The sequence below is a fragment of the Myripristis murdjan genome, chromosome 3 (genome assembly GCF_902150065.1).
Source record: "Myripristis murdjan chromosome 3, fMyrMur1.1, whole genome shotgun sequence".
NCBI classification, from domain to species: domain Eukaryota; kingdom Metazoa; phylum Chordata; class Actinopteri; order Holocentriformes; family Holocentridae; genus Myripristis; species Myripristis murdjan.
This window is the reverse complement of record NC_043982.1, coordinates 43,088,782-43,116,381: the sequence shown is the minus strand read 5'-3', so window position 1 is coordinate 43,116,381 and position 27,600 is coordinate 43,088,782. Positions and strand designations below refer to the sequence as shown.

The 27,600-nt window shown below is 44.1% G+C and overlaps 1 protein-coding gene across 5 annotated transcripts in view; it reads left to right on the top strand.

Annotated features, from left to right (window-relative positions):
- The window catches only part of neo1a (neogenin 1a), a 243,274-nt gene that overhangs the window by 174,443 nt on the left and 41,231 nt on the right, over nt 1-27,600 (top strand). For 4 of the 5 annotated variants that reach the window (XM_030046513.1, XM_030046517.1, XM_030046506.1 and 1 more), the window contains exons 8-12: nt 13,988-14,222; nt 15,095-15,249; nt 17,758-17,906; nt 22,847-22,985; nt 23,761-23,810. In XM_030046513.1, coding sequence (XP_029902373.1) covers nt 13,988-14,222; nt 15,095-15,249; nt 17,758-17,906; nt 22,847-22,985; nt 23,761-23,810 — 728 coding nt within the window. The remainder of the gene's footprint in view (nt 1-13,987; nt 14,223-15,094; nt 15,250-17,757; nt 17,907-22,846; nt 22,986-23,760; nt 23,811-27,600) is intronic. The other variant, XM_030046518.1, reaches the window with a different exon arrangement.

Here is a 27,600-nt window from a genome sequence, read left to right as displayed (position 1 = left end):
CTTCAAACCCCCATGTTGGTTGAACTGGGACACAAAGTAATTCTGTTAAATGATCAGCGCCGGCACATTATCTCTGCTCATGTTTTCTTCCTAATCCTCCCTGTCTTGTCATCATTACATCAAGGCCACTGTTCTCGTTACCTCACTCTCCCCTTGCCTTGATTCTCCCATTGCTTTGCCACGGCTGATGACACACACACACACACACACACACACACACACAGAGTGCAGTACATTACATTACAGTGATGCAGCAGAAACACTCGGAGTTGGAAAGCTTCCCAGTCAGACAGAAAAGAAAGAGGAGCCTTTTGTTGGCGAGGTTAATGAGATGCAACATGGGAATAAAAAGACCTCCAAAAAGTAGCTGAACCCCTATAATGTATAAATAAATCCAGAAACACCAGTAATAAACCTTTTAGACGTACTGCTGTCCAAAAACGTCATGTTTTATTCATCACGAGCGGCCCCGCGCCGTGTTTGTCGTAACGATAAACCCCCATTTGAACTTAATTAGTATTTGCTGTTGGTGGGTTGGAGTTATCAAAACAAATAAGATAATATTGTTTAGAGCGTTTTAGTCACATTTATGAACGCTTGTGATCGCAAACAAGCGGCGCAGCAGCAGAAAGGGGGCATGGGATATGGAATTTTAATCGTATGTAAATTTGAGTTCTGCCTTGTAGCGAAATTTGTTAAAATTCAAATTTGGGAATAAAGCCCCTGAAACACGCGCGCAAGTCGGCATGCTTCAGTAAAACACACAGGTGCACGCGCACACACACACACACACACACACATGGATGTGGTTCCTAGATGGAGGGCTGCAGGACGCTGATCAGGCGGATTGGAGCCTGAATTGATTGTGAAGAGCAGAAATCAGCCCCCACCAAATTGCACTTTGTAAAGGCACTGATGGCAGCTTTGTGTTGCAGTCTCTCAAGGATGCTGTTGTGTGTGTGTGTGTGTGTGTGTGTGTGTGTGCACATTTGCACGTTGAAGCTGCCAGCATGGGGTGAACTTTTCCATGGGGTTGTTTGTGCTCGACTCTCCGGGTGAACGGCCTTGCTTCATTTATTTCTAAGTGGACTGTCGCTGGAGAGTGATCTGGGTACCTGTTCTAATCTTGTTTTAGAAAGAATGAAAGAAAGAAAAAAAAAGAAAAAACAAAACAAGCTGAAAATAGCCTTTGCTACCTGCGTCAGCTCTCTGCCCTCTGAAGGTCGCTCTCGATATCAACACCAATTTTAGGCCCGGCCGTGTGTGTGACCTGCCTTTCCTTGACACCCTCTGCTCCGGTCTTTCATTAAGCACACACACCCTCGCACACAGTATGCCTCCATCCATCGTCACACACACACACACACACACACTCATCCAGGATGCTGATGTGATGTTTTTGGACAGCGCCGGTCCTCTGGGTGCAGTTTCACAGCAGAAATAGCGGAAGTGCCACGTGGCATGAAAACACCACTGTCCCTCACACCCTTCGCCTCGCTGTGGGCGTCTGACCCCTGTGGGTGGCACCGCCAGGCTGGGGCTTCCTCCTCCCTGTGAGGCCACCATCCACCTCCACCCTCCACCCTCCACCCTGCTGCGCCTCACAGTTTCCATAAAGGAGAGGAGGACGAGCAGACGTGGGTTAGCCCGCCGCCGTCTGATCAGCTCAACTCTTTGTTTGTTTGCTCTCATTAGGGATGCAGTTTCTTCCACTTCCACAAACATTTTATTTGACCTTTTCCGCCCTTTTCCCCCGTTGGTCAAACTCCCCACACAACCAGCACACACATAAAACGCCGTGAGTGCACGGACACACACACAAACACACACTCACGCAGCGCCTGCTCTGAAATCAATTACAGCACTTTATTCCAGGCTCGCTCGGCTCCCTCGGAAAGGTTGAATTGTATTCTTGTACCTCCGAGGTAATAAGAAACAAAAGCAGGCAGTACAAGAACAAAAAAGGGCTGCGGCGTCGGGTGTTGCGGAGGAAAATGCTCCGGAGATGAGCGGCGTCACCGGCTGTTTTGATGTGCTTGAAAGGCGAGCCCGAGAGGCCTTGTTCTCCTCCGCCAGCCGCCGCGTGGAGCACTTGATGCATGCGATGCAGATTTCTCCGAGGGGGGAAGAAGAGGTGGGGAAGGAGGGTGTTTACATTACAAACTGTGGTCACGCATCTTCATTTGCATACCGTGTCTGGGCAAGCAGCTGGTGGCCTTGTGATCGTGTGTGTTTGAACGCGTGTGTGTGTGCGTGTGTGTTAAGGGAAGGCGCTCAGGGGAACAAAGCAATCACGCCCAAATTAACTCACCAGTGGCTCACAGATCAAGGGACTACATGTGTCGCATGGTGGAGGCACGCTGTACATACACACAGCGGATGCTTAATTATTGATGGACCCCGACCCCATTCAATTACAGCCTCCACTCCCAAACAAGGGCGTTTATTTCCCCTACGTTATGGGTTCAGCCAATTTAAGGCTCATACTGTAGGTTTTTTTTATTTTATGGATTTGTTTTTTCTGTCCCGGTAGACTCTATGGCATCGCGCACATACCAGAACAAAAACCTCCCGCACACTGCTCGCATCATTTGCAAAAGGAGAACGTTAATAACAACGTTTCGGTACGCAGACCTTCATCAGGTTATCTTACCAAACAATGAGAGAGACAATCCTAAATAGGCAGGTAAACCCACACCCACAAATCAGGTTCCACCATAATCTGACATCATCAGAGCTAAATTTAAAGCACCTGGACGGATACAGGCGGCCAATGTCTGAGGGGAAAATAAATAAATAAATAAATAAAAAATAAATAAATAATAATAAAAATAAAAAATAAAAATGTAAAGAAAAAGAATGACAAAATATATATTTAAGATAAAAATAAATAAAAAAAAAAAAGAAAAACAAATAAATAATAATAATAATAATAATAGTAATAAAAGGAATAATAAATGAAAAATTCAGACAGTAGAATGTATCAAGCTACACAGACCAGGCCCACAACAAATATTACATAGACATCTGTATCGCGCACATACCAACACCAGAACCCCGCTGCTTAGGGTTTCCTCAGAGAAAGCCGCAGAGCAGAGATCCTCAGCTGCTCTTTATGGAAACCACATTACCAGAGAGTGAACCGCTCTGAGGGACAAGGTGGAGGCAAGCCCAGACATACCATCGCCCCCGCAAAAACATATGGAATGCACGTATGGAAAGGACCACGTCGCTTTTCTCATTGACCCAGCCAGGTGTGTGTGTGTGTGTGTGTGTGTGTGTGTGTGTGTGGAGAGGTGTAAGCCTGTTAATTAAAAGACACCCCGCTAAGAAGTACAAACACCCTCCCTCCCTGTTAAGTGTCCTGTCTGCCTCCACATCAGGCTCCTGCGGTTCCCTGATGTATCTCGGCGCTGCAGGAGGGAGGAGCCTCACGCCGGCTGCGTTCACATGCTCCGATCAGACTTTTCACCTCTCACATGCTTTTTGTTTTTGCTGTTGTTTGGGCGGTTCACGTGGTTGTTTGTATGCCATCGATGCCCAGCATCAGTGTGAGCAGATCTCAGGCACGTGCACGTTTATGTCTAGGGTCGCAAAGGTGTGGAAAATTTCTGGTAAATTTCCGGAAACATTCCGGAAACTTTCCATGGGAAGTTCAGCTGGGGAATTTTGGAAATTTTGTTTTGTCATAAGCAGACATGCGTGCAAACTAATGACATTTTTGATTTGGACTTATTTTGAGTAGATTTTTGTTTTCTCAGTCCTTCAAGATTGATGGCGGATAAATGAATAGAAACAGGCTCAGTGAATAGATGAACACTCCTCAGTCAGCAGCTAAATCAAACTGTAACCTACCTTCTTATATGAAAACTGTATTTCTAAGAAAAGTGGTTAGCAGGAGGCAGAAGAAGCAGCATCACAGTGGAGCTCGCTGGCTGATAGAAAGCCTCTTAAATAGCTACTAAACACATTTTGACTTATTTTTTCCAGTTAAACTTTAATACCATAGGTCAAATATATGTACCCCAGTCATAACATCAAAACCTCCTGGACTGGATGTCGTCCGTGGGCTCAGATGGAGGCCGAGCCGTGTGGAAATTCAACTGAATTTGTATTAAATCTGGTTGTTTTAACCAGGATTATGCTGCAAGACGGTTTTTCTTCAACTACATTAAGTTCCCGCTTATAGGCCAGCATGCAATTTTGCAAATTTCCATTTTATTCCTGTAAATTCCTGTTAATTCCCGTATATTCCCATTAATTCCCATGGAAAGTTTCCGACTTTGAAAATTCCCGGAATTTTGCAGCCCTATTTATGTCAGATATGCGTGTTGAAAAGGGGCGTCAGTAAACCCACGGTTCGGTTTGTATCGCAGTTTTGGGTCATGATTTCAGTTTCAGGTTTGTTTTGTACATCAGGGAGAAAAAAAAAAACATCATTTCTAATGTTTTTATTTGCAGAGATTTGGGATATCGATATGAAATCAACAAATATTCTTTCAAAGGCACAAGTCTCCTCGGACTATTTAAAACAAACATAAAATCACTTTCAGTGTGTTCATCCACTCATCAGCTCAGTGTGTGTTAGATGACTCGGCTCACACAGTGGGTGTGTGTGTGTGACGCTGCACCTTGTAGGGTGTGTTGTGGACTGAACGGTTTGGTTTTTCTATGGTTCTGCTTTGCACCATATTGAACGGGTCATTTTTTTCCCAGTTCAGTCAAACACCCGTGATGTTGAACAATACCAAACAACAGAATTTTCATGACAGTCTATCGTGACCATGTTTGAATTAGCGGTGCGCGCCGAGGTGCAGCGGTCTGAGAAGGCGCTGATCGATCTCTCCACATCATGAATGTGCGACCACACTGTTGTCGTTTATTTCAGCCCACCGTTGCTGAAACCGAATGATGGAGCGCTGACAGTGTTGTGTACCTGCGCAGTAAGGAGGGAGGAACAAACAAACAAAAAAACACAGCAGCAAATCCAGGAATCAGATACACGTCCCATCTAGGACCACACAGGAAGTTTTATTGTCATGGCTTTCAAGCTAATAGTCAAGTTTCATGAATGCCTCCTACAGGGATGGACTTCATGCAACCCGCTTCTGTAATATCCACAGTGTTTGTATCACTTCACTGATGAATTGGCTTGACTGAAGGTCCAGGTTGAGTTAGCTTACAACAGGCGAATGAGTGAAAAGGCATGTAAGTGTGCAGTGTGTTATGCTTGTAAGAAATAAAAAAAAAAGTAACGTTACTCTTCCATGATGTATGGATTTAAAGTAAACTTGGCTAAATACGGTAAAGCAAACTGTAAAACAAATGGCTCCTGCAGAAGTGGATTTTAAAGAGATCACATTTTAGTGTGGACACTGCTAGGGGGAAAAAAATCAGATCTGTGCCACTTGTAGGCAAAAACATAACAATAATAATAATTTGGGCGCCTTTAACTTGTAATGTTGAACATAGGCGTGCATGTGTGACCCCCTCCAAGCCTCTCATCACAGCATGTCTTGCCCATATATAGTCACACACAGCAGCTGTAGCACTCACATTTTCACACTTAATGTGCAGCCCAGGCCTGCAGCAGCAGCAGCAGTCAGAGAAGTCGCCGGCAGTCACATCAGTAGCTTCAAGTCACATGATGGATGGCAAAGCTGTACGTGACCTTACGGATGTTAATTTCTCAAGCTTCGTTCCCTCACTTCGCCTGACTCTGGTCGCCCCCTCCCAACCTCCTCCAACAGCATCCCCCACAAGAATGCTTTTCAGAAAATAAATTAAAAAATAAAATACCCGACCACCCGAGGCTTCATAGAAGAATTCATTTGCTTTTCAGACTGGCACACATTCCTTTTTTGCAGCTTTTGTTGTCGTGTGTTGTTTATAGAAGTTCATTTCTCTCTCGGGCGAAGCCGCCACGTTTCTGATCTTGATTTCTGTTCTCGACGTGTCCCCGAAAAGGACGTCGGAGGAGCGCGCAGAGCCGGGGCGTTTGACATGAATGTGGAATTCAGTTTGAGAGGCAGGGACTTTTTCTTTTTGGGAAGATGACAGTGTGTTGGAGGATGTCGTCAGCCTTGTGAGAGCGCAGCTTTAATTTGACTGGGACTGTCTGTGGTATCTCAGCAGGGGGGGAGTGTGTGCAGATCCTGATACGCTGCACCCTTCAGCAAGTGGTGTTTGTTGTGCCTCGCAGGCTATCTGATCCGCTATCTCTGTCAGTTTCCCCTCGGCCGCTGAGAACGCCTCCGGACTCGATAGAGAAGGCGAGAAATTCTCCGAGACAAAGCTTACATTCCTAACAGGGGACGCCGTTGTCTCCTGAAAAGGTAGAAATATATTCTTTCTCTGGTGAACTGAGCTTTTTTTTTTTCCCTCAGTCTTTTCTTTTTTTTTTTTTCCTCAGGTACACTGAGCATATTTTATTCTTTTGTAATGCTATTTTTGATTAATGTGTTGTATCTTTATTCTTTGGTGTAATTGGCTTTCATTTATTGTTGCATTGCTTGTAAAGCACTTTGTAAGAGTTGAAAAGTGCTGTATAAATTGAATTTATTACTGTGGCCGACAACGTACTGGAAAGAAAATGAAGTGAACAAAAAGCCGTGCTTGGTCAGCTGTTTTTTTTTTTTTTTTTTCTTTTTTTTTTCCCCTCCCCGTTTTTTCTTCTCCCTTCACCTCTCACATTGTCTGCGCTTGAAACATTTGTCTTCTCTTTCTGACTCGGTTTCCTTTGTCGGCACATTAAGGAGCTGTTCAAATGTCATGAGCTGTCAGGTTTGCTCATCTCCCATCTTATCTAGAAAGAGAGCGAGCAGGAGAGCGAGATATTTTCTCAAGGAAAAAAAAGAAACGGCGTAGTTGGAGCTGTAGTTTATTCTCATCAAACACTCGTGTTCCACTGCACTGCCCTCCGAGTCCACGACAGTGACTAAAGTGCTGTGCTTTTATTATAACCTGAGCAAATTCACATGAACTCTGTCAGAAACATGAGAAAAAAGGTCATGAGCAAATTAGCGAGAAATTCCTGGAACACTAGTATGAAAGCCCCTCTGAAAATTAACAAAAAAAGAGTTGTTTTTTTTTAATTACAAGAAAATTTGATTCATAATTATTAAAATGATATTATAACATCTGATCAGTATTGGATCAGCATCAGATTTCGTGTTGTGAAAGTCTGGCTGCATTCCGACGCCTTTCACAAGAAGCATTTAAACAAAATTTTAAAAAATAAATTAACAGAGAACGATGAGGAAATGATCAAAAAAGTGAGTAAACCAAAATTACGAAGAAAAAAAAATCCGAGAATTACTAAAAAGATGAGAAAATTATTAAAACATTACTGGAAAATTTGTAAAAAAAAAAAAAAAAAAAGGAAAGAAAAAAGAAAGATTGTCATAATAATTAGTATTAAATTGAGCTGATATTCAACATTCTTGTAACAGTCACTATTTAAAAAAAAAACAAGAAAACCTTGATTTTTTTTAATGATTTTTAAAATTAAACAATACTATTAAACAATACTATACAATTATTGCGCTGTGATGTTTGTGTCACCAGTTTCAGGATCCATCTCTCATCCTGCCACCTGAGCTCCATATTTCACTGTGACATCAAAACGATTCTCCATTTTTACCGACTCTCTGCTTTGTCTCCCTCATTCCCCCTCTCTGCTAAGGAAGGTTAGAGTCTCTCCTCCTCCTCCTCGCTCTCTCTCTCTCTCCGTGGCAGATAAAAGTACTGACTCAGTAATGGACCATTAGCCTTGTGCTGGCTCTGGCTCTTGTGCAGTCATCATTACCCGACCACATTAGGCATGGAAGCCGCCGCTGTTCACTTCTGAGAAACTTGTTTCCATTCTGCACGAGCGCGGCCTGCTGGTCCCGTCCCGGCGAGGCTATCTGTGGTTAAAGTGCTCCTGCTCTTCCTGTCAGAGCCGCTTGGTGGAGATGTGCAGTGCCAGGCCTCTGTAATGAGCAAGGCTTTCTTATCAGCGCACCAAAAACAGAAAATAAATAAATAAAAGAATGAATGAATAAAAAACAAACAGCTTGGCATCGTGTTTGAGCTGCACTCGCTGAGGTTTCTGAAGGCCAAGACAAAAAGCCGGAGATGTTACGCTTTAATCAGAACTTTGAAATTACAGCGGCTCCAATTATTTTCAATTTCAGAAACAGTTTTTGCTCCCGTTGATTATTAAGATGAATGATTTGCCGCGCGTATCTCCGTCTTGACTGTTTTTGCGTATTGGTTACCCAGATTTATTATGCAGATGTAGAGTAACCTTCCTCGTTAAGCCTTAATGCCAGCCATTCATTACCTCTGGCACAGAGACTAATGAGACTATTAATCAGCTATGAATAGAACCTGGCAGCAACAGTGGGACTTTGACACCTCCTTACTGTACCCGTCCCAGGCCTGCCACTGCAAGACAGATTGTCAGGAGGACACTGAAAACTGCCCGGCATGTCAATTACCAGCAGCTGACAAAGGTGCACGCGGACGGAAACTTCATCTTTTGATTGCATTTGCCCCCTTCGGGTCAATCCCACAATGCAACGTGCGCCCCGACTCTGCTCTTTCTCTTTGACTGTCTGAGCAGATGTCGACCGAAAGGATCCTTTCTGCGGCGGGACAGATTGGGAAACTTTATTTGCATGAAAAAAGGGAGGAGCAGCAGACTTAATTCACCTGCCTCGAGCGTCCCTTTGTGGTGAGATTGGCACGGCTAATGATTTTCACCTGATGGAGAATCAGAGCCGCTGAACAATGGGCTGGCTGGCAAAGAGTGTTGGAGTCAAGAGCCAGCACTCAAAAACAAAGTGATATTCTGCCGGGGGTGAAGGCCTAGACACTGCTGTGTCACTCACCGACTGACTGAGTGTGTTTAAATGCACTTTAGTAATCAGGTCATTCACCCTCTCGCGGCAGTTATCTGTTTCTCAAATGCCCTGAAAACAGAAAGCTGGTTTTCATAATCGGGGGTGAGGGATTAAGAGAAATGAGCATAAGGAAGCTTGGAGAAACCAGATTATCGCGGCATGTATACCCTTATGTCGATTTCTGAACGGCTTTCTAGGTTTGAGTGTCCACGAGGTCAGAGAGCGGACGAGGAAGCGGAGGATAAACGCAGTAAACACACACTGTTCTGGATTCACTGAAAATATAAAGATGTGAAAAACATGTCTGCCACCCCCGTGGAGGAAATCCCCACGAGAGGCCGGCTGACAGATGCTGACAGTCCAGGGAACATCAGGGTGCGGCTGAACCTGATTATGGGGGAGCTGCATGTTTTCAGTGATTCTGAGTAATTAGAGTAAGGACACACTTCACCTGATTTCCTGCCGTTTCCCACTGAGGCAATAATCTGTTTTCTTGGGTGCAAGTAAACACAGCGTCTGACTTTTTTTTTTTTTTTTTTTTTCCCCGTAGTACGATAGTGGAGCCTCCTAGTGGTGACAACTAAACATTGTTCGGGATCGGGTCCAGCAAGTGCAGCCCTGGCTTTACTGGTGCATTTGGGTCTCAGACACGTCACACCTCAGCCTCATACTGTCTTCATCGCTGTGCTTTCCAAAGTCACACAGAAGAACAGTCATTACTTTTGAGCACCGGCTCCTCTCAGTTGTACCACTTTGGATCTACTTTTGGCCCCAAACACCGGGACCCCTGCCAGTGGGAAGGCCTGACCTGGCGTGTCACTCACTGACTTACTGACTGACTTTATTCGGAAAGTTCAAGTTCAAGTTCAAGATTTATTCGTCACATGCATGAATGTACGGGTACAGCAGCAGTGAAATGTAATTGCAACAACTCCAGCACTGTGCAAGTAAAAAATAGATAGAATAAAATAGTTAAAAAAAAAAAATAATAAAAATAAAGATAAAATAGAAAGTATATATAACATTCCTATATACAATGTACAACCTATGTACAATATACAACAATATACAATAAGTACAAATAAGAAATAAATAAGAGAAATAAGAGAGTGGAGCCTCCTAGTGGCGGCAGCTAAACATCACTAGGGATGAGGCCGTGTCTTTTTGTTTGTCTTTATCTTGGTTCAAGGCCCAAACGCCCATATACATTGAGAGGTACAAGTCCCCCCCCCCAATGTACAGGTACTCCAAAATTGTCCCCCCCCAAAAAATATTGCTGGAATATATTAGCAATTCAATGTTCAGGCATTCCCAAAATGTCTGTCCCCCCCACCCCCAATGCTGAAATGGTGGTTTTGGCCCTGTCTTGGTTAAGATTTGAGTTGAGCGCTTTCTTCTTCTTATCGATGTCGGTCTTTAGTCGAGCCCGTACTGTTCTTCTACACGGGAGCGCTCGAGTCTCAGTCTGTCTCTCACTTTTCACATGTTTCTAGAAACCTTCATGCAAAGGAAAGATTGGTTTTGCCTTTTTAAATATATCAGTGCACTTTTTTTTTTTCTCCAGACTCGTCTAGTGACAAACACTAAGCTCATGTCTCAGACGCGTGATGTTCTGCACCCCCGTTTTCAACTCGTCTCCTCTCGGCTGTTAGCTTCGGATGAAATTTTCGTATTTTCCCCGATTGTTTTCGGGCCCGCTCTCGGCCACGTGTCCTGGGTCCACCTCGTATCTCAGATGGTGTTTATCCGTCAGAGCGCAGCTTGAGATCTTCATGCTGTCCTCAGACGTTTCCCCGGCCGTTCCCGAGGAGACGGAGCCTTTTTATTGAGTGTGTCTCGTAAAGTAGTTGGTAGCGCCGTCTCGAGCGGTGAGCAACGCCATATCAAGCTTATTATCGTCGCTGTGAGGAATCTGCAGCAAATTGCATGTGACACAAAGCTCTGCCTGCAGTTATGAATCTGGTGTTTCTGTTTCTTCTCCTGCCCGCTCTTGTCTTTTTCAGTCCCAGTATTAAAGAGTTTTTTGTTTTTTTTTCTGATGCTGCTGCACCGGTTTCATTATGTTTACTTTATGTACTTTTTACGAGCAGAAGGACACAATGATTCTTTTTTCCCCCCCCCTCCATTCCCAAGGTAAACACACTTTATTTGAGGCTGTGCTCGTGGTGTATTCTTAACACCATTAAATACAACACGGTGAATTATATATTTGCAGGTATTGTATTCTCGTGTCTTTGTATAGTTTTAACATTTTAATAGCACAACTGGAGATGCTTCCTCATTGTGCAGAAAGTGTCTTCTGTTTACCAGCTCCATGTTTGCGTGCATTAGGCAGTGTGTGTGTGTGTGTGTGTGTGTGTGTGTGTGTGTGTGTATGTGTTGCTTCGTAAATGAGGATAATGGCTCGGTGTCTATAGCAGTATGTGTGGTAAAAGCATCATTTTTCATTCTTCTAAGCTCAGTATACACACACACACACACACACAGTATTATTAATGTGGAGCTGAGGCTAAACCCTCTCTGGATGTGTGGCTGGATGCACAAGGTCAGTTCTTGATAAACAGGATAATAGTGTGTGAGTGTGTGTGTATATGTGTGTGTGTGGGTGAGTGTGTGTGTAGCAGTGTGCAATGACCATGTAATTCACTGGCAGAAAATACCAGCAAATCCTTCACATCGCTCCCATCTCAGAAAAGGCAGTGAGCTCTGGGAATTTAAAATTTAAACAGGTATTGAAAGCGAAATCAGCAGTTTTTTTTTTTTTTTTTTTTCTCGGCACACCGTGACAGACACGGCGGGCACACCCCACTTTTTCTTTTCCCCGGTAATAACACACCACGTGCACACACGCCGCACTTGCCGTCTTACTTTTTTTTTTTTTTTTTTTTGCCAGCTTTTCGCCCTCCCCTCCACTCACTCAGCTTCCCTGACCTGAAAGCGAATGGAAATGTCACACACACACACACACACACACACGCACGGCACCGACATTCTTTCCGTACGGTTTTGTTTCGCCCACTTGCCGGGAAAATGGAAAGCAGATCTGACCGCAGATTGTTCCCCCTCAAGAAACACCAAATGAAATCACTCGCATTTCTGTGGCGAGGCCGTGGAATGTGAAAAGTGCGTCGAAAAAAACCTGACGTGGTGTGCCAGTCGAGGCAGAAGGAAGGCTCAACCAGCAGCTCTCATTCAGCTTCTGTAGTGGAGGCACAGACTTCAGCTGCTGTGTGTATGGGGGGTTATGCTTTTCGAAAAATATGGACGGCTTTCTTGTGTGTAACCGGCGGGCTCGAAGCTTTGTGAAATCTGCCTCCTCATGATGGAGCCGAGCGGCCAAAGTGTCGCCGTTAAAATCAGAATCAGGCGATCAGTGTTTGGCCTCGGCGTGACGTTACACACAGGAAGGCCGTCCGTCCGTGATCGTCCAGTCATTTTATGAAAAAACCTCGGACAAACTGCAAGAGAAGCAAACTCAACTGATTTTGTATCCTCAGTTTGTCCTGAGTGAGGGAAAAAAAAGTCCCAAGGAATCCCATTGGTGGAAAGTTTTGAAAATCACCTATTTATGACCACATATTACCAAAAAACACTGTTTTTAACACACAGGGGAAAGGGTTCAAAATTTTACTTTCAGATATCACTATAAAAATTCACAAGTTGATTACACACACAAAGAAAAGAAAAAAGTCAATTACAAGTTCTTTGAATTATTCTGTTTACACATGCATATCACACATTATCCGATTTGATATGCGCTAATAAGGAATATAAGGAATAAATGCCAGAAGGGACATTTAAACAGTGAATTAAAAGGTTACTATATATATAATAACCTTTTAATTCACTGTTATATAGTAAACTTTTAATTCAAGGTTACTCTATATATGGATCCTCACTGTTATATAGTAACCTTTTAATTCAAGGTTACTATTATACAGGGTGACACAAAAAAACGGGAACTTTTTAACAATCCAATAAAACCAAGAGTGATGGAAGAAAAATATTTTATTCATAGTAATTGAAACCTTAAAACATGCCATTTAAGAAACAATGATGGAATATTCATTTTTTAAAAATTGTGCTGCCACTTGCTCATGTCTGCCAATACGCACTTCAAAGATTCCTGTTTTTTTGGGTCACCATGTATATAGTAACCTTCAAGGTTGACCCCAATTTTGGCCTAAAATGACTGGACTGTGAGGCTCACATGAAATGCCCTGTGATAACAGTGAATTAAAAGGTTACTGTATACTGTTACTGTACTCTATAATGTGTGATATGCATGTGTAAACAGAATAATTCAAAGAACTTGTAATTGACTTTTTTTCTTGTCTTTGTGTGTGTGATCATCTTGTGAATTTTTATAGTGATATCTGAAAGTAAAATGTTGAACCCCTTTCCCCTGTGTGTTAAAAACAGTGTTTTTTGGTAATATGTGGTCATAAATAGGTGATTTTCAAAACTTTCCACCAATGGGATTCCTTGGGACTTTTTTTCCCTCACTCAGGACAAACTGAGGATACAAAATCAGTTGAGTTTGCTTCTCTTGCAGTTTGTACCAGGTTGACCCCAATTTGGCCCTAAAATGACTGGACTCTGAGGCTGACATGAAATGCCCTGTGATGTTCTCCTCCCCCCACCCCGACGTTAGACAGCTGTGTGTTAGATCTGCATGTCGTAGTCCCCCCCCCTCCGCCCCCCGCCCCGCCCCGTACTGTGCTTTTATTTGTTTAACTGTGTGACTGTTGTAGTAGAAGTGTTTTATTTCTGTGGTTCCTTGTCATGCCAAAAGTCCGTTTTTGTTACGTTGTTGTTATTTTGTTTTTTCTTCTGTTTTTTTTCCCCTTCCTTCCTTCCTTCCTTTCTTTCTTTTGTTTCACTGTCATTTCCATTTCCACTCTCTCCTCTCCTCAACCTGTTCCCTCTCGGGCACCTCTGCACTCTCCTCCCGTCCCCCCCGTCCTCCCTTCTTCCCCACACTGACACTGTCTCCTGCCCCTCCGCCTCCCGCCTCCCTCCCTCCTCCCGTCCCGTCCCGTCATCCCTCCCTCGTCCCTCCTCCTCCTCCCTCCTCCCTCCTTCCCTTCGACCCAAAGACGTACCCTTGCCCCCGTTCCCTCCCCCCTCACTGACTCCTAACACTACTGACCATGTAACGCCAGGCTCCGGAGGCGTGGCCAGCGCGGCAGGCCCCACCCCCTCGGCCCCGCGGGACGTCGTGGCCTCGCTCGTCTCCACCCGCTTCATCAAGCTCACCTGGCGCCCGCCGGCTGAGCCGCACGGAGACGAGCTCACCTACTCGGTCTTCTACAGCCAGGAGGGCATCAGCAGGTAGGACTCCATCACACACACACCTGTCCGGGACAAACGACTGTGTTTACCAGACGGTAGTTCACATTAATAACACATGAGAGATGTTGTTTCCACCTGCAGGGGGCGATACAGAGGCTAAACCGGGCTAATGAACAGCGTCAGTGGGACGTTTACAGAAAATCAGCTCTCGATCCTTTTTCTCTCTTTTTCATTGGATGAAAATGAGCAGACGCTGTTTGACCTCTGCACGTAAAGCCGGTTCGGTTCCTCTGCACTGCAAAAACTCAAAATCTTACCAAGATTGTTTGTCTTATTTCAAGTCAAAAATGTCTTATTCCTAGTCAAAATATCTCATTACACTTAAAATAAGACATGATCACCTCAGAAGTAACTTGTTTTTAGACAATTGTCTCTTGTTTCAAGTGAAAATTTGCTTGTTTCATTGGCAAAATTTGTTTCTTGTTTCTAGCTAATTTTTACTTATTTCAAGTGAATTTTCACTTTTTCCACTGGCAAATTTTGCCAATGAAACAAGCAAATTTTCACTTGAAACAAGTGAAAATTGTCTAAAAACAATTTACTTCTGAGGTGATCATGTCTTATTTTAAGTGTAATGAGATATTTTGACTTGAAATAAGGCATTTTTGACTTGAAATAAGACAAATAATCTTGGTAAGATTTTGCATTTTTGCAGTGTGGGTAGCATTTCATGTTAGCTTAGCATAAAGACTTGAAGTCTATGGGAGTCGTTAGCCTGGCTGTTTCTAAGTGACAAAATAATCTGAAGCTGACACACCGACACACTTTATCATGTGGATTTGAAACACACTGTTAACTGTTATGCCGCCACTCTGTGTGTGTGTGTGTGTGTGTGTGTGTGTGTGTCTCAGGGAGCGAGTGGTGAACACCAGCCGTCCCGGGGAGATGCAGGTCACCATCCAGAGCCTCATGCCGGACACCAAGTATCGCTTCAGGGTCGTGGCTCACAACAGCAACGGGCAGGGAGAGAGCTCTGCAGCGCTCAGAGTGGCCACCCAGGCTGAGGGTGAGGCACGCACACACACACACACACACACACACACACACACACACAAACACTCATTTATACACTCTCCATAAACAGGACGCATGCAAACATACAAACATGAAGACAAACTGCAGCCGGTTGGTTGGAAAGGCGCTCACACAGGCGCACCAAAGCAAACAGGACGCGCTCGCAAGAAGCAAACAAATGTGTACAAATAGACGCTCACACAAACAAATATTCATGTGCACATGCGCTCACTTCACACAGATAGGCCGTTCAGTCCACACACACACACACACACACACACACACACACACACACACACACACACACACACACAGAGAGGAGGCTGTTTAATGCTGTGCATCAAGGCAGACCACCCAGCAGCTTTCCCTTCTTATAAGCCACTTCTTGTTTTCCCCCCAACATTTATAAATCCCTCTGTGTGTGTGTGTGTGTGTGTGTGTGTGTGTGTGTGTGTGTGTGTGTGTGTGTGTGAGATACAGTATGTTCAGTCCCTCTGCCTACCCCTGTCTATAACCATGACAAGAATGAAATTAGTATTCCAGCAGCGCCGTTCTTTTGTGAAGCCACTCGGCGCTCTGTGTGCTAAACCTCATTAGGATGTTTTGACTGGGAGACGCGGCGGCGGCGGCGCGGAGGGCGGCGTTCCCTTCCCCTCGCCGTTCTCTGCCTCTCTGTTCTCTTTGTGTTTGGGTGCAGGGGTGGAAAAGCCCCTCTGGCTGCTGCTCCAAATCATTAAGTGTCTGCCGTATTTGAAATCGCCATGTTGGGGATTTCCCAGCGCGCCGTCAAGGTGGACGTTTCCCCCGCCGCCGCCGCCGCCGCCGCCACCCTGAATCTGGGTTTCCACAGCTTTGTCACTGTCGCTTTCTAGGTCAGCCGCCATTTCTCTACCTGTGTCCTTGATGCAGGGCGGACGGACCGGCTCAAACACACACACACACACACACAGCCACACACACACACAGTCCATAATGCCTGCCAGCAGGAGGCGAGCCCCCCGTGGGGACGGCGGCGAGGGCGGGCGGCGCCGACGCCACTACATCTTTGTCGCCGGCGTGCGCTCGTGCTGTAAGAACACGCCATGAATCAGAGCTTAAACTGTTGACCTGCAGGCCTGCGCCGCGCCGTGCAGCCCCGCATCACCTCTCCTCAGAGAACAGCTTAATACACACACACACACACACACACACACACACACACACACACACACACACACACACACACGTGCACAGAAAACCCACAGCCTGTACCTCGGTGCAGACTGACAAATGGGAGCTTGTGTGTGCTGTCAGGAACACCTGCAGCTCAAGCTTACACACGCACACACACACACACACACACACATTTATATACACAAACACACATAATTATGTTGGATCTCACATTCCCATTTGTTAATTTTTTATTTGCTGTCAGGACTTTAAGTGTAAAGGAGTCGTTTTCTCTGTTCGGCTTAAAGGCGCAGCGCTCGGTTAGCGGCAGCATCTTAACCCTTTCACACACACACACACACACACACACACATTACAAGAAAACTGTGTTTATATTTATTTACATAATCAGTGATGCTAGATCGATGTCAGATTCTTGGTGTTTACATGCTTGAGGCTGCGTTCACAGGCAGTTAACCCTTTGAAACCCGAGCAAATTCACTTTGATTTCCCTCAGAAACATGGGAAAAAATACTGTTTGCAAATTAGGAAGAAATAATCTGAAAATATGAAAAAAAAAAAAAAAAAAATTGTGAAAGTTTATTTGAAAATGACCAGAAAATTTGCAACAAAAAGACTAAAAAAATACAATAAAATTATCAGTAAATTAGAAAAAAATAAAAATAAAAAAATAAAATAAAAAATAAATCAGAAATAAAAGAAATAACGTGAATTTTTAGAATGAAAAACACTTTTCAAAATAAAAGCTCACACGCTGGCTTCTGGGTTTCAGAAGGTTAATTGAAACTTCATGTCGTGTAGCCAAGCAGCTAAGATACACACACCTCTGCTTCTGTGTGTGTAGTCTGAGGCGGGCACACACACACACGTTATAACACACACTCCCCGTCTCAGCCTTGGCCTCTCAGTCGTCTTAATAAAATAAACTCTCGTATTAAATTCCTGAGTGCGACTCTCCTCTCCCGCGCTGAACGCCACAGTGAGCCACAGGCGAATGTGGCGGGAATGCCAGATGAATGTGCGTCGATGTTTGGGTTTTTCGTACCTGCGGCGTGTTTGTCATGGAAATAACGAGCGGATCGGCGTGGCCGGCGGCCCGCTCCGCCGCAGACCGCCCGGTCTCCAAAGAGACGCAGCGCCGCGGCGACTGAGCGTGGGGACAGATGGCTTTGAAGTGGCCAAGAACGCACATTTTTGGCAGGCGTGTTGAATTCCCCGCGTGCCAGATGTAACGAAATGCCAAAAGCATGTGTACTCGGATCAGGATGAGACAAAAACACCGTCAAGTTTGACACTTCTCTTAACTCCCGCTCTGTTTTGTCCACAGTCCAAGTGCCCGGCCCGGCGCCCAACCTGCAGGCGGTGTCCAACACGCCCTCGTCCGTCTCCCTGAGCTGGGACACGCCGCTCACGGGCAACGGGGAGATCCTCACCTACAAGCTGTACTACACCGACAAAAGCCTGGGCAGCGAGCAGGTAGGAGGTTGCTTTCATCTGTCAGCGGCAAAACCCACCGCACCATCCACCTCCAACACATCCTCCACTTCTGGGCCCCTCTTCTAACTCGGAAATGTGTTTTGTTTTATTGGCGCGGATACCTGGCTAGAGGTAGAGAGCGTGGCATCATGTTGAGATGTTTCCAGCAGCTACAGTGCAGTTTTAGAGCAGAAAAACCATCTGAAGCTTCAGTGGTAAATATCAGGGTTTTATGTTCAGAATCAAAGGGTGCGAGCTTCTGTCTAGACTCCACCATTTTCTTCAAAAACAATCCCACCGGGAGAGAAATCCACCGCAGAGGAGGCAGAGATACCAAACAGCAGCTTCAGCAGACTTCAGTGCCGGGTCGGCTTTCTTGTATTTTAAAGCCGGTTTAGCCACCTTTTGGTTGGAAGCGACAAGCGGAAGCCCTGCCTCCTCTGAAGGCCCTTAAAAGTCTTTCTGGAAGATGATTCATCAGGGACCCCCAGCGCTCGTCACACACATGAAACAAAACTTGTGTAGCTGGCAGAAAATGGTGCGATGGCCCTCGGAGACTCTGGGGCTCGAGGAGATGATGGTCTGAGTCATCGCTTCAAGGCCGCTCGAGGAGAAGATGGTACGCTGAGAAAATGAATCCCCTCTCTTCATCACAAAATGCTTCTCATGATGCACTGAATGTCACTAATTAATGGTAACATACGGTGGTGGAAAAAGGTTTTGGGACACCCCATGCATTTGTGAAATATTGCATTAACAAATCACTCTTAGGTCTTCAAGTGCAATTTCTTCTAGTACAGTCACAGCCAGAATACTAAACAAATCCTAAAAAAAAGCCATTAAAAACTTAAAATTGATTGGTTCCAGAAAAATACATAAGAAATTTTGAGTATTGGGTCATTTTGGTATCAGTGATGAAGGTCGTTCTTTTTATTAAAAGACAACATTTTTGTTGCCAAGCTTGGTGTCTATATAAAGCAGCACATCTGAAAGTTCTTCAGACACAAAAATGGCTAAAACAAGGAACCTAACGCAGGAAACACGCCTGAAGATAAAGATTACACTGTCAACAATTTAGTTTTGTTAGTTTATCTTGTGAACAATAAACAAAAAAAGGTAATTTGTGTTTGTTTGTATCTGTCTAATGCAGCCACACCTTTTGAAACACAAAAAAGATTTTTCCACAAATATTTCATGATAATATTTGAGATTGTGTAAAATTTTAAGGGTGTCCAAAAACCTTTTTGTGTGTTCGGATTTGTCCGTTACTGTTCAGGACGTGGCCGTGTCCTCGCCGAGGCGGCTAAATCTGAAAACAACATTTTTTTTTTTTTTTGTCCCAGCCCTGCTATCGTTTTCAGACCGCTCTCCAAATGCCACAAAATGCCTAAAATTCCCCATCGAGCATCCGCTAGATACCAGACTACGACCTAGTTTACATGACCAGAGCAGTTTGATTTATTTTTTAATTTTATTTAACCTTTTATTTTTATCAGGAAGAGCCCGCTGATATTCAGAATGTCTTTTTCGGTTCATCTGGTAGAGCGCGTTCCTCCTCTCTCCCCCCGGCCTCTCCCGACTCTCTCCACTAAAACTATCAAAAATATATTCTTAAATCTTTTTTATGGTACACCGAGCAAATAATAAACAATTCCAAAAACAGAAAACAATGACAGTAAGTACCAACAGTAGTATTAGTGGTTTTAAACACACTGGCATCCTAGACATATTGCCTCCCATTCTTTTTGTATTTGATTTAAAAAAAAAAAAAAAAAAAAAAAATCATCCAGTAAAATGAATTCACTAAGTCTGAAGTCTCTCGGGAAGCTGAAGAACACGAAAGCCCTCGAAAGCAACTCGAACAGAAATACATTTGGTGAACACAGGGAGTGATTGATTAGCACTTTGCCGGTGCTTTTGAACACTTGGGAGAGAACGTTTTCAAGAGGCTGAAAAAGGCTCAGCGTGGACCGAAGGCCGAAAAAAAGAGGAAAAAAAAAATGCACACTCGCCTGGTGGTGGACACGGCCCGAGATATGCAGCCGTTCCCGTGTTGCACGCTGGTCTATAAATTAGAGTTATATCTATTCGGAGGCGTTCTCTTGTCTGCCCGGAGCTTAAATGCCACAGCTTTTTCATGCGCTGCTCACACTTCGCCTCGTGCGAGGTGTGCAGCCTGGCATTTGACTTTCACAGGGAACATTACACACACATATATAAAAAGAAAATGATTGCAGAACTTGTCTGCCTGTGACACAGACTGTAATGTAAATTGTGACGAGGCGGAGTCCCTAATCACAGGTATTTACCGAAACTTTCGATGCCGCCGTTTGGCCCTGCTTGTGATTATCGGGCTCGTGCAAACACACGATTACACGTCTCCTGCAGATGGCGGGCTGATGGGATTCACGCCGACTTTTTTTTCACCACGGGTCTAAATCTGTCGCACGAGCGCCGGCGTTGAGCTGCTCAGATATTGAGTCAACCCCGGCAAAGTAGCAGTGAGCAAGCCAGTGAGGCATTGAAAAGCCTTTAATATGATAATGGCTGAGACGTCAGCCGGCACACTGAGTAATGATGCCTCAGCTCCCCGGAGGGGAAAGCCAGAGACGGGGTGAAAAAGGCGAGAGACGGAGAGAGAGAGAGAAAAGGAAACGGATGAAAAGGGCTAACCGGGAGAGAAGAGCCTGTCTCTGGTGTCTCCGAGAGAAAGCACGAGAACAAAGCCGGGAAGAGAAGGGTGTGAGACGGACATGAAATATAAAGGACGAGAGGAAGAAGGAGGTGGAGGATGTGATGCATCTGCAGGGAGGAAGCTGTCGCCGTCGATCAGCTGACCCGTGATCGGACCGCCCCGACAGTAAGATTAGATTTCCCCCGAAGAGTCAGACAGACGTCACGAGGAAAGAGCCGAAAGCAGTAACGTACTTTTTACCGGCCTCCCAAAGAAAACCACTGACAGACTTCAGCTCATCCAAAACTCTGCTGCTCGCTTATTAACCAGAACCAGGAAGAGAGAGCATATTAGTCCGGTCTGAGCTGCCCTACACCGGCTCCCTGTAACATTTAGAGTTGACTTTAAGGTTCTCTTACTTGTATACAAAGCACTTCATGGGCTGGGACCGAGCTACATTGCCAACTCCCTTATTGGCTCTGCACCCCAAAGAGCACTGTGATCGTCAGCTGCTTATTGGTTCCCAACAACAGTCGAAAGAAAATTGGGGATGCCGCCTTTGTTCCTTACGCCCCCAAGCTTTGGAGCACACGACCTTTAGACATCAGGGAAGCCAGCTCACTAGACATCTTTAAAAGAAGATTAAAGACCTACATTTTCACTCTAGCCTTTAACTAGCTCCTATTTTATTCCACACTGTGTTGTCTTTTATTGTTTTATTTGCATCTTTTCTTTTATTTCAAAGTTCTCGTTTTTAGCCTTTTCTTTTTAATTCCACCCTGTGCTGTTTTTAATGTTTTATTTTACGGTTTTCAAATGTTCTTCTTTTTATTGTGAAGCACTTTGAGCTGCAATTCTTGTGTGAAAGGTGCTATACAAATAAAGTTTTATTATTATTTTTATTATAACCAGCCGTGTGCCGCTGAGCCCGACGTGTGCGACTGAAACTTCCAATCATCATAAAAAAAATCACAAACTCACATGCTTGTGTTAAAGTGGCGACACCATGAAATGATTGAAGGAGCGATGGCATCTAGTAGCCGTTACATTTTTATTAAAACGTGCACAAGTCGCTTGGATATCATCATCAAAGAATGGCAGAATCTAATTATTGTCACTGTTTTATTTTCAGCAGGTTCAGGCCAGCGTCAGGTTGTCATGACACAGTGATCTAATTTTGTGTCACAATATTTATCAAACCTGCTCTCAGAGATGGAAAAAAAGGAAATCACTTACGCAAAAGATGTCGTTTTCTATTGTAGAAAAAATGTTCATTTGAACCTTTATCTGTTTAATCTGAGCATCATGTTTCCTGTGTTAAGCTTAACACATTAACATAGTGTATGCTGTGTCTTTTGTTCATATGAAATTTAATTTAAATGACTGTACGCTGCTTACGTCTGAAAATTTAATTACTTCCACTCATCATTGTGTGATTTTTTTTTTTTTTTTCAACAAATGGCATATTAAAACCTGCACGCTCGCACAATGTTGTTATAACGCTGTGAGGCATAATTTATTAAATCATAAATTACATTTTTTTTCTTCATGTTTTTATTGTGGAGAAGTGTAAAAGTATAATTTAAAAAAATGAAGAAAAAAAAATCCTCCAAGGAGTTTTAGTGACATCAACGGCATAAGCTTGGCTCAGTGGAATTTGATATGCAGGAAAATTGGGTTCTTAAACCAAAACTATACAACAAAAAGAAACATTTCGCTGTGTCATCTTTGTAAATATAGCAACATTATTATTACCATGACAGCCATTATTGTTATGAGGATAAATTTGTTTCTCTTTAAAAAATGCAGTACCTCCATGGTGAGATCTGATGATGTGATGTGTTGATGTGCTGCTTTAAAGTGCTGTTAATTAACATTTCAAAGTGAAAAATATATCATCATTATTTATTGTAAGCAGTACAAATAATCCATGAATAATACATCAGTGACTGGATGCATGTATCGCTGTTAATGCTTGATGTCACGTCAGTGGACACATAGATTAGATTAGATACAGTAAAGATATAAAAATCTGGATAAACCTTCGCCCTGTAGCTTTAGCCGATGTTCCCGAGTGTATTTTCTGTTTCCTCAGTTATTCTGAATTTAAGTTCAAGTCCTAAAGAGACGTCATGACAGGGAAATTTAGACGTGACCGTCTGATGCTCGTCTGCTGTAGAGTGCACAGGGCAGGAAAGGGTTAAAGCCACTTTTAAAGCCTGTCTCTCTCTCTCTCTCTCTCTCTCTCTGCCTGTCTCTCTCTCAGGACGTGGACATCGGGGGTCTGTCCTACACCATGACGGGGCTGAAGAAGTACACCGAGTACAGTTTCCGGGTGGTGGCCTACAACAAGCACGGGCCGGGCGTGTCCACGGAGGACGTGACGGTCCGCACGCTGTCCGACGGTCAGTCCGCCCATCACGAAGCAGCTGGGACGGGGGGGGCACTTCAGGGGGACATAAACAGTCGAAGTGGTAAACATCATCTGAAAGCTGCAAGCCTGAAGACTGATTTGAGATGTGTGTCAGGTTTTTCTCGTCATAAACCTGTGATGATACACATGGTCAGGTTTTGTTTAGGCGCCTGTTTGTTTTTTAAGTTAGAGTTAAGAGTCTTTAAGGGGTGGGACATCATGATGGGAGCATGGCCGCCGTTCCCATGTTCACTCATGTGCTGTAAGTTGCTGTTTCTGCTTTGATCCCATTTGCTGCACGGATTTGGTGCAAAATTGAACCATTTTTGACCCATCGAGAATTAATGAAAATGATCAGTCATCCCTCCGAAGTACGGCATTAGGACACCAAGATCTTCTCCCCTGCCTTTCCTGTCAGTCTGTAGTGTGACTGTCTAATAAAGCCAAAAAATGCCCCACAAAAAAATCCACAAGAGTCTCAGCTTTCCAGCCAAAGCCAATGAATGCAAGTCTGTTTTTTTATTCAGATTATCTTGAGGTCTTTGAAAATGGCCATGCTAGTTTTTCCTAAGCACAATTTATTTATTTATTTATTTATTTATTTTTACAGCACCGCATAAGTGAAAACACACACACAAAAAAGAATCTGTGTCTTAAATCCGTGGCACCTTCTTAATGTGAGCGTTTTAACCTCGACGGTGCTCCTGCTGTAATTCGAGGAGAGTGTTAACCGAATGAAACGACTTCTTTTCTGCTTCCCTTCACAGTGCCGAGCGCCCCTCCTCAAAACCTCACCTTGGAGGTCCAGAACTCAAAGGTAAGGCCGCGTTCCCCCGACCGACCGCGAAGCTGCAGTTTGATGCTTTCTTAACAAGTCAGAGCAGAGGGTTTTGCACTTTGCTGTTTTTCCTTGCAGAAGGCTCTCAAAAAAGCTTTTACATCTGTCTCGGGTGCACCTTTCTCACACACGTCAACAGAGCGAGATGCAGCTTTACTGCTCTTTGTGTGTCGGTGCTTCAGCAAATTCACCAACACACTGACACGCGATCAGACAGATAGCCTGCAGGCCGGAGCGTTCTTTATTTCCAGGCGATTATCTGCGTCGGAGGCCCGCGGCCCCAGCCGGGTCAGGAGGTGTGTGTGAACCTCCATCGATCCTCTCGTCGGCGGGAGACTCGCCTGTCAAAAGGTTTTAGCCTCTCTATCGCTTTCCATCTGAGTCTGCCAAAGAAATCTGGAGCTCAACTCTAAATGAATACTCAGCGCCGGCCTGGGAGCCTGAGCTCGACGCAAACCTCAAAACGATAACCGGGGATTATGATAGCGCAAAGCCGGAGCCGCAGGATCACGCGGCGTCTCGGCACGTTTTAGGAAAATAAACTCGCATTCAAGTCGGACTTATCTCTGGATTTCTCTTTGGAGGAGATATCCTGCAGTCCTCTGGTCTCCCAGGCCCAGACGGGTCCCTCGATGCAGTGTCTCTTTAAAAAAAAAAAAAAAAAAAAAAAAATCTCTGAATCTCATAAGCCCCCTGGTCTTTTCATTTCAGTTGCTCTTGCAAATAAGAATAAGAATAATAATAATCTTTATTTATAGAGCACTTTCAAATTCAGCAAAAACAAAAAGTCATGAATAAAACAAGTCGTAAACTCGTCAGGTTTACAAAAACAGTTTGGAGTTTAAAAACCAATAAAAGACAGTTCAAAGAAAATTAAAACTCCAAACTGTAAAATCAGGAGAGGCTCCGGACGCAGCCGACCTGATCGTCCCAGAGCCTCGGGGCCCGGACTGCAGACGCTCCGTCCCCTTTAGCTTTTTGATCCGGGCCGCAGGGACAGACAGCAGACCTCTGCCCGAGGATCTCAAGCTACAGAGGGCAGAGACACAGCAGCGAGGCCATGAAGAGCTCGAAAAGTGATCAGTAAAATCATCAGATCCGGTCTAAAACACGCTCAGGTCTGCACAGTTTGTAGTCGAATGACAGATTTTTGGTTCTGGAAAGTAAAAAGCCTGTTGCAGGAACCCAGGCGTGCTGAGCTGATGTGTGACGTCCCCAAACGGCCCCCATGAGGCCGTGAGCGCTATCACACAGGTCATTGGTGATTTTGAGGTGTTATTCCTATATAAATTATGACATTTGGACGATTGTGTCTGTTTGAAAAAAAAGAGCGATGAAACCAATCGGTGTCATTTTAAAAGTTAATTTTAAGTTAGCCCCCCGTGATGACTTGTCACACAGATTACCACATCACACTCAGATTCAGATTCAGATTTCCTTTATTGTCATTTCGACATTACATCAGAGATGCACTGTGAAACGAAAAAACGATGCAGTGGTCACAATAAAAAGATTGGATACCATAAAAAGTAAAGGAATAAAAAGAACAAGGATAAAAGAATCAGAAGGAGGCAGTATAAATATATAAATATATAAATATGTATGTACAAAAACATATGTGCAAGATTTATGTGCAGAACCAAAACGTAATAAATAGATAGTGGAGGTAAACTGAGGTCTGCTCAGCATATTGCACAATGTGAGTGTTCACACACGGGTATATAAATAACATCATCCGGTTAGTGTAATTTTACATTGCTTTATACTTTTAGCACTTTGTACACAGGTAACCAGGTGCTCTTATACTTCAGTAGGAACTTACAATGATTTGTCATCTAAAATCTAGTGGGCAAAAGTTTGCGCTTCAAGTTTGAGTGTGACTTTTGAAGCTGATGATTTTAAAAGCCACGTGAAAAACGCGTCTGATAAAGACGGACAGTAAATAGGCGTAATACTGCCTGTGTCCTTCTGGAGGTGGGCTTCAGTGTTTCGGTCGGGGGGGGGTCATAGACTCACTCTCGGGGGGGTTTATAGGCGACTCACGCTCATCGGTTTGGGGCGGCCTCGAAAATGATGAACGCTCCACAGGAGAACAGGCAAACACAGGGACAGCAGGGAGGACGAGGGGGAGAGGGTTATTATATTTAACTAAAACTAACCAAGAGACTAAAACTAGGCATGAGAGCATTTTAGTTTAGGAAAAACTTTAGGAAAAAAGAGAACTAACTGAAACGAGAATTAAAATCTACAGAAAATGTGTTTAGTGTTGCTAACTAACTAACACTGATATTAAAAAAAAAAAAAAAAAAAAAAAAAAAAAAACATTTTTAAACAAGAAAAAATCAACTGAAATGAGCAAACCCACTTTGGAAACTAAGTGAGACTAAACTGAATTCAACAAAAAAATAAAACATAAAGCCTAATGAAAAATACAAAACTACAGTAACTCTGGGAGAGGTTGGTTTGGGTTTGGGCCCCATTCTGCTCACATCTCACAGTTAAATGTGGTTTATCACAGTTGGACCTAGTTTTTGTGGTAGATGTGAGCAGCAGGCCTCACGAACAGGCTCCTGGTTGGAGGTGAACCCCGGCCCGGGCCACCAGCGAGCTGCGGGCCTGTTCAGCGTTTGGAATGGAATGTCTTTATGGTCATTGCAACGAGTGCAAAGAAATTGAAAGGCGCAGTCCTCCTTAGTGCCATTTAAGAAAAAATCATAAAAGAAAACACACAAGAACATTTTAAAAAGAAAACACACAAGAACACACAAGAATAAACATAAGGAATGCACTGTAACAGTGTAATACAGCAGGGAAAAAAATAAAAAAATGTTGTAAAAGTATTGCACATTTTATTATATTGCACTTTGTGTTCACAGTCCAACAGTTTTTAGTGCGGTTATGGCTGGTTTCCATCCCTGTGAGAGAGTCGGCTCGACAAAAGATGCTTCCTCGCTCATGACATGTGCAGCTTGCGACACGGCGAGTCTGGACAGAGAGCCGCAAAACACAAGGGGCTGCAAAAAAAAAAAGCAAAAAAACTTTGGATGTGTGCATTGACTATTAAAAAAAAAAAAAAAAAAAAAAAAACAGCGAGCAGCATTTCAAGCCTGGCGTTATTCGATGCATTGACTATTTAAAAAAAAAAAAAATTTGCTGCATTGACTATAAAAAAAACAAAAACAAAAAAAAAAAGCGTGCAGCATTTCCAGCCTGGTGTTACTCGATGCCGCGCCCGGCCGAGAAACAATCGTCAGAGCAGACGAGAGAGAAACAATCGTATCACACACCCGCAGCTTGAGTGAGAACAGCCACCAGCCACCCATGCTGAGGGAGACTCCGCCGAGACCTGCACAGAGAAAACGCTCTAATACTGTCATGTTTTTAAGAGGAAAATGAAGCGAGCGCTGCGGGTGGCGAGCGGCGGGCGGCGTGGCGGGGCTGTCCGGTCAAATCAACCCCAAAACGACTTTAAACGCTAAACCAAACATCTGGCGGCCTCAGCTCCTGCACGCACGCTGAAATCTGCTTTCCCGGTTCTGCTCTTTTTGTTGTCTTTGTGTTTAATTTTGAGCATAAACAAAGTCATTAAGAATAATTCGGTTACAAGTCTATTGATAAAACCGTTTAGCTGATAGATGTGCCCGGCCAAATGGAACCGCAGAAAAAAGCCTAATTAACATTCATTTCATATTTGCTCTGATCCTGGGGCCTTGTCACGCAGAACCTCACATCATTAGCCAGGGGTGAGTAACTGCAGTCTGATGGGGGG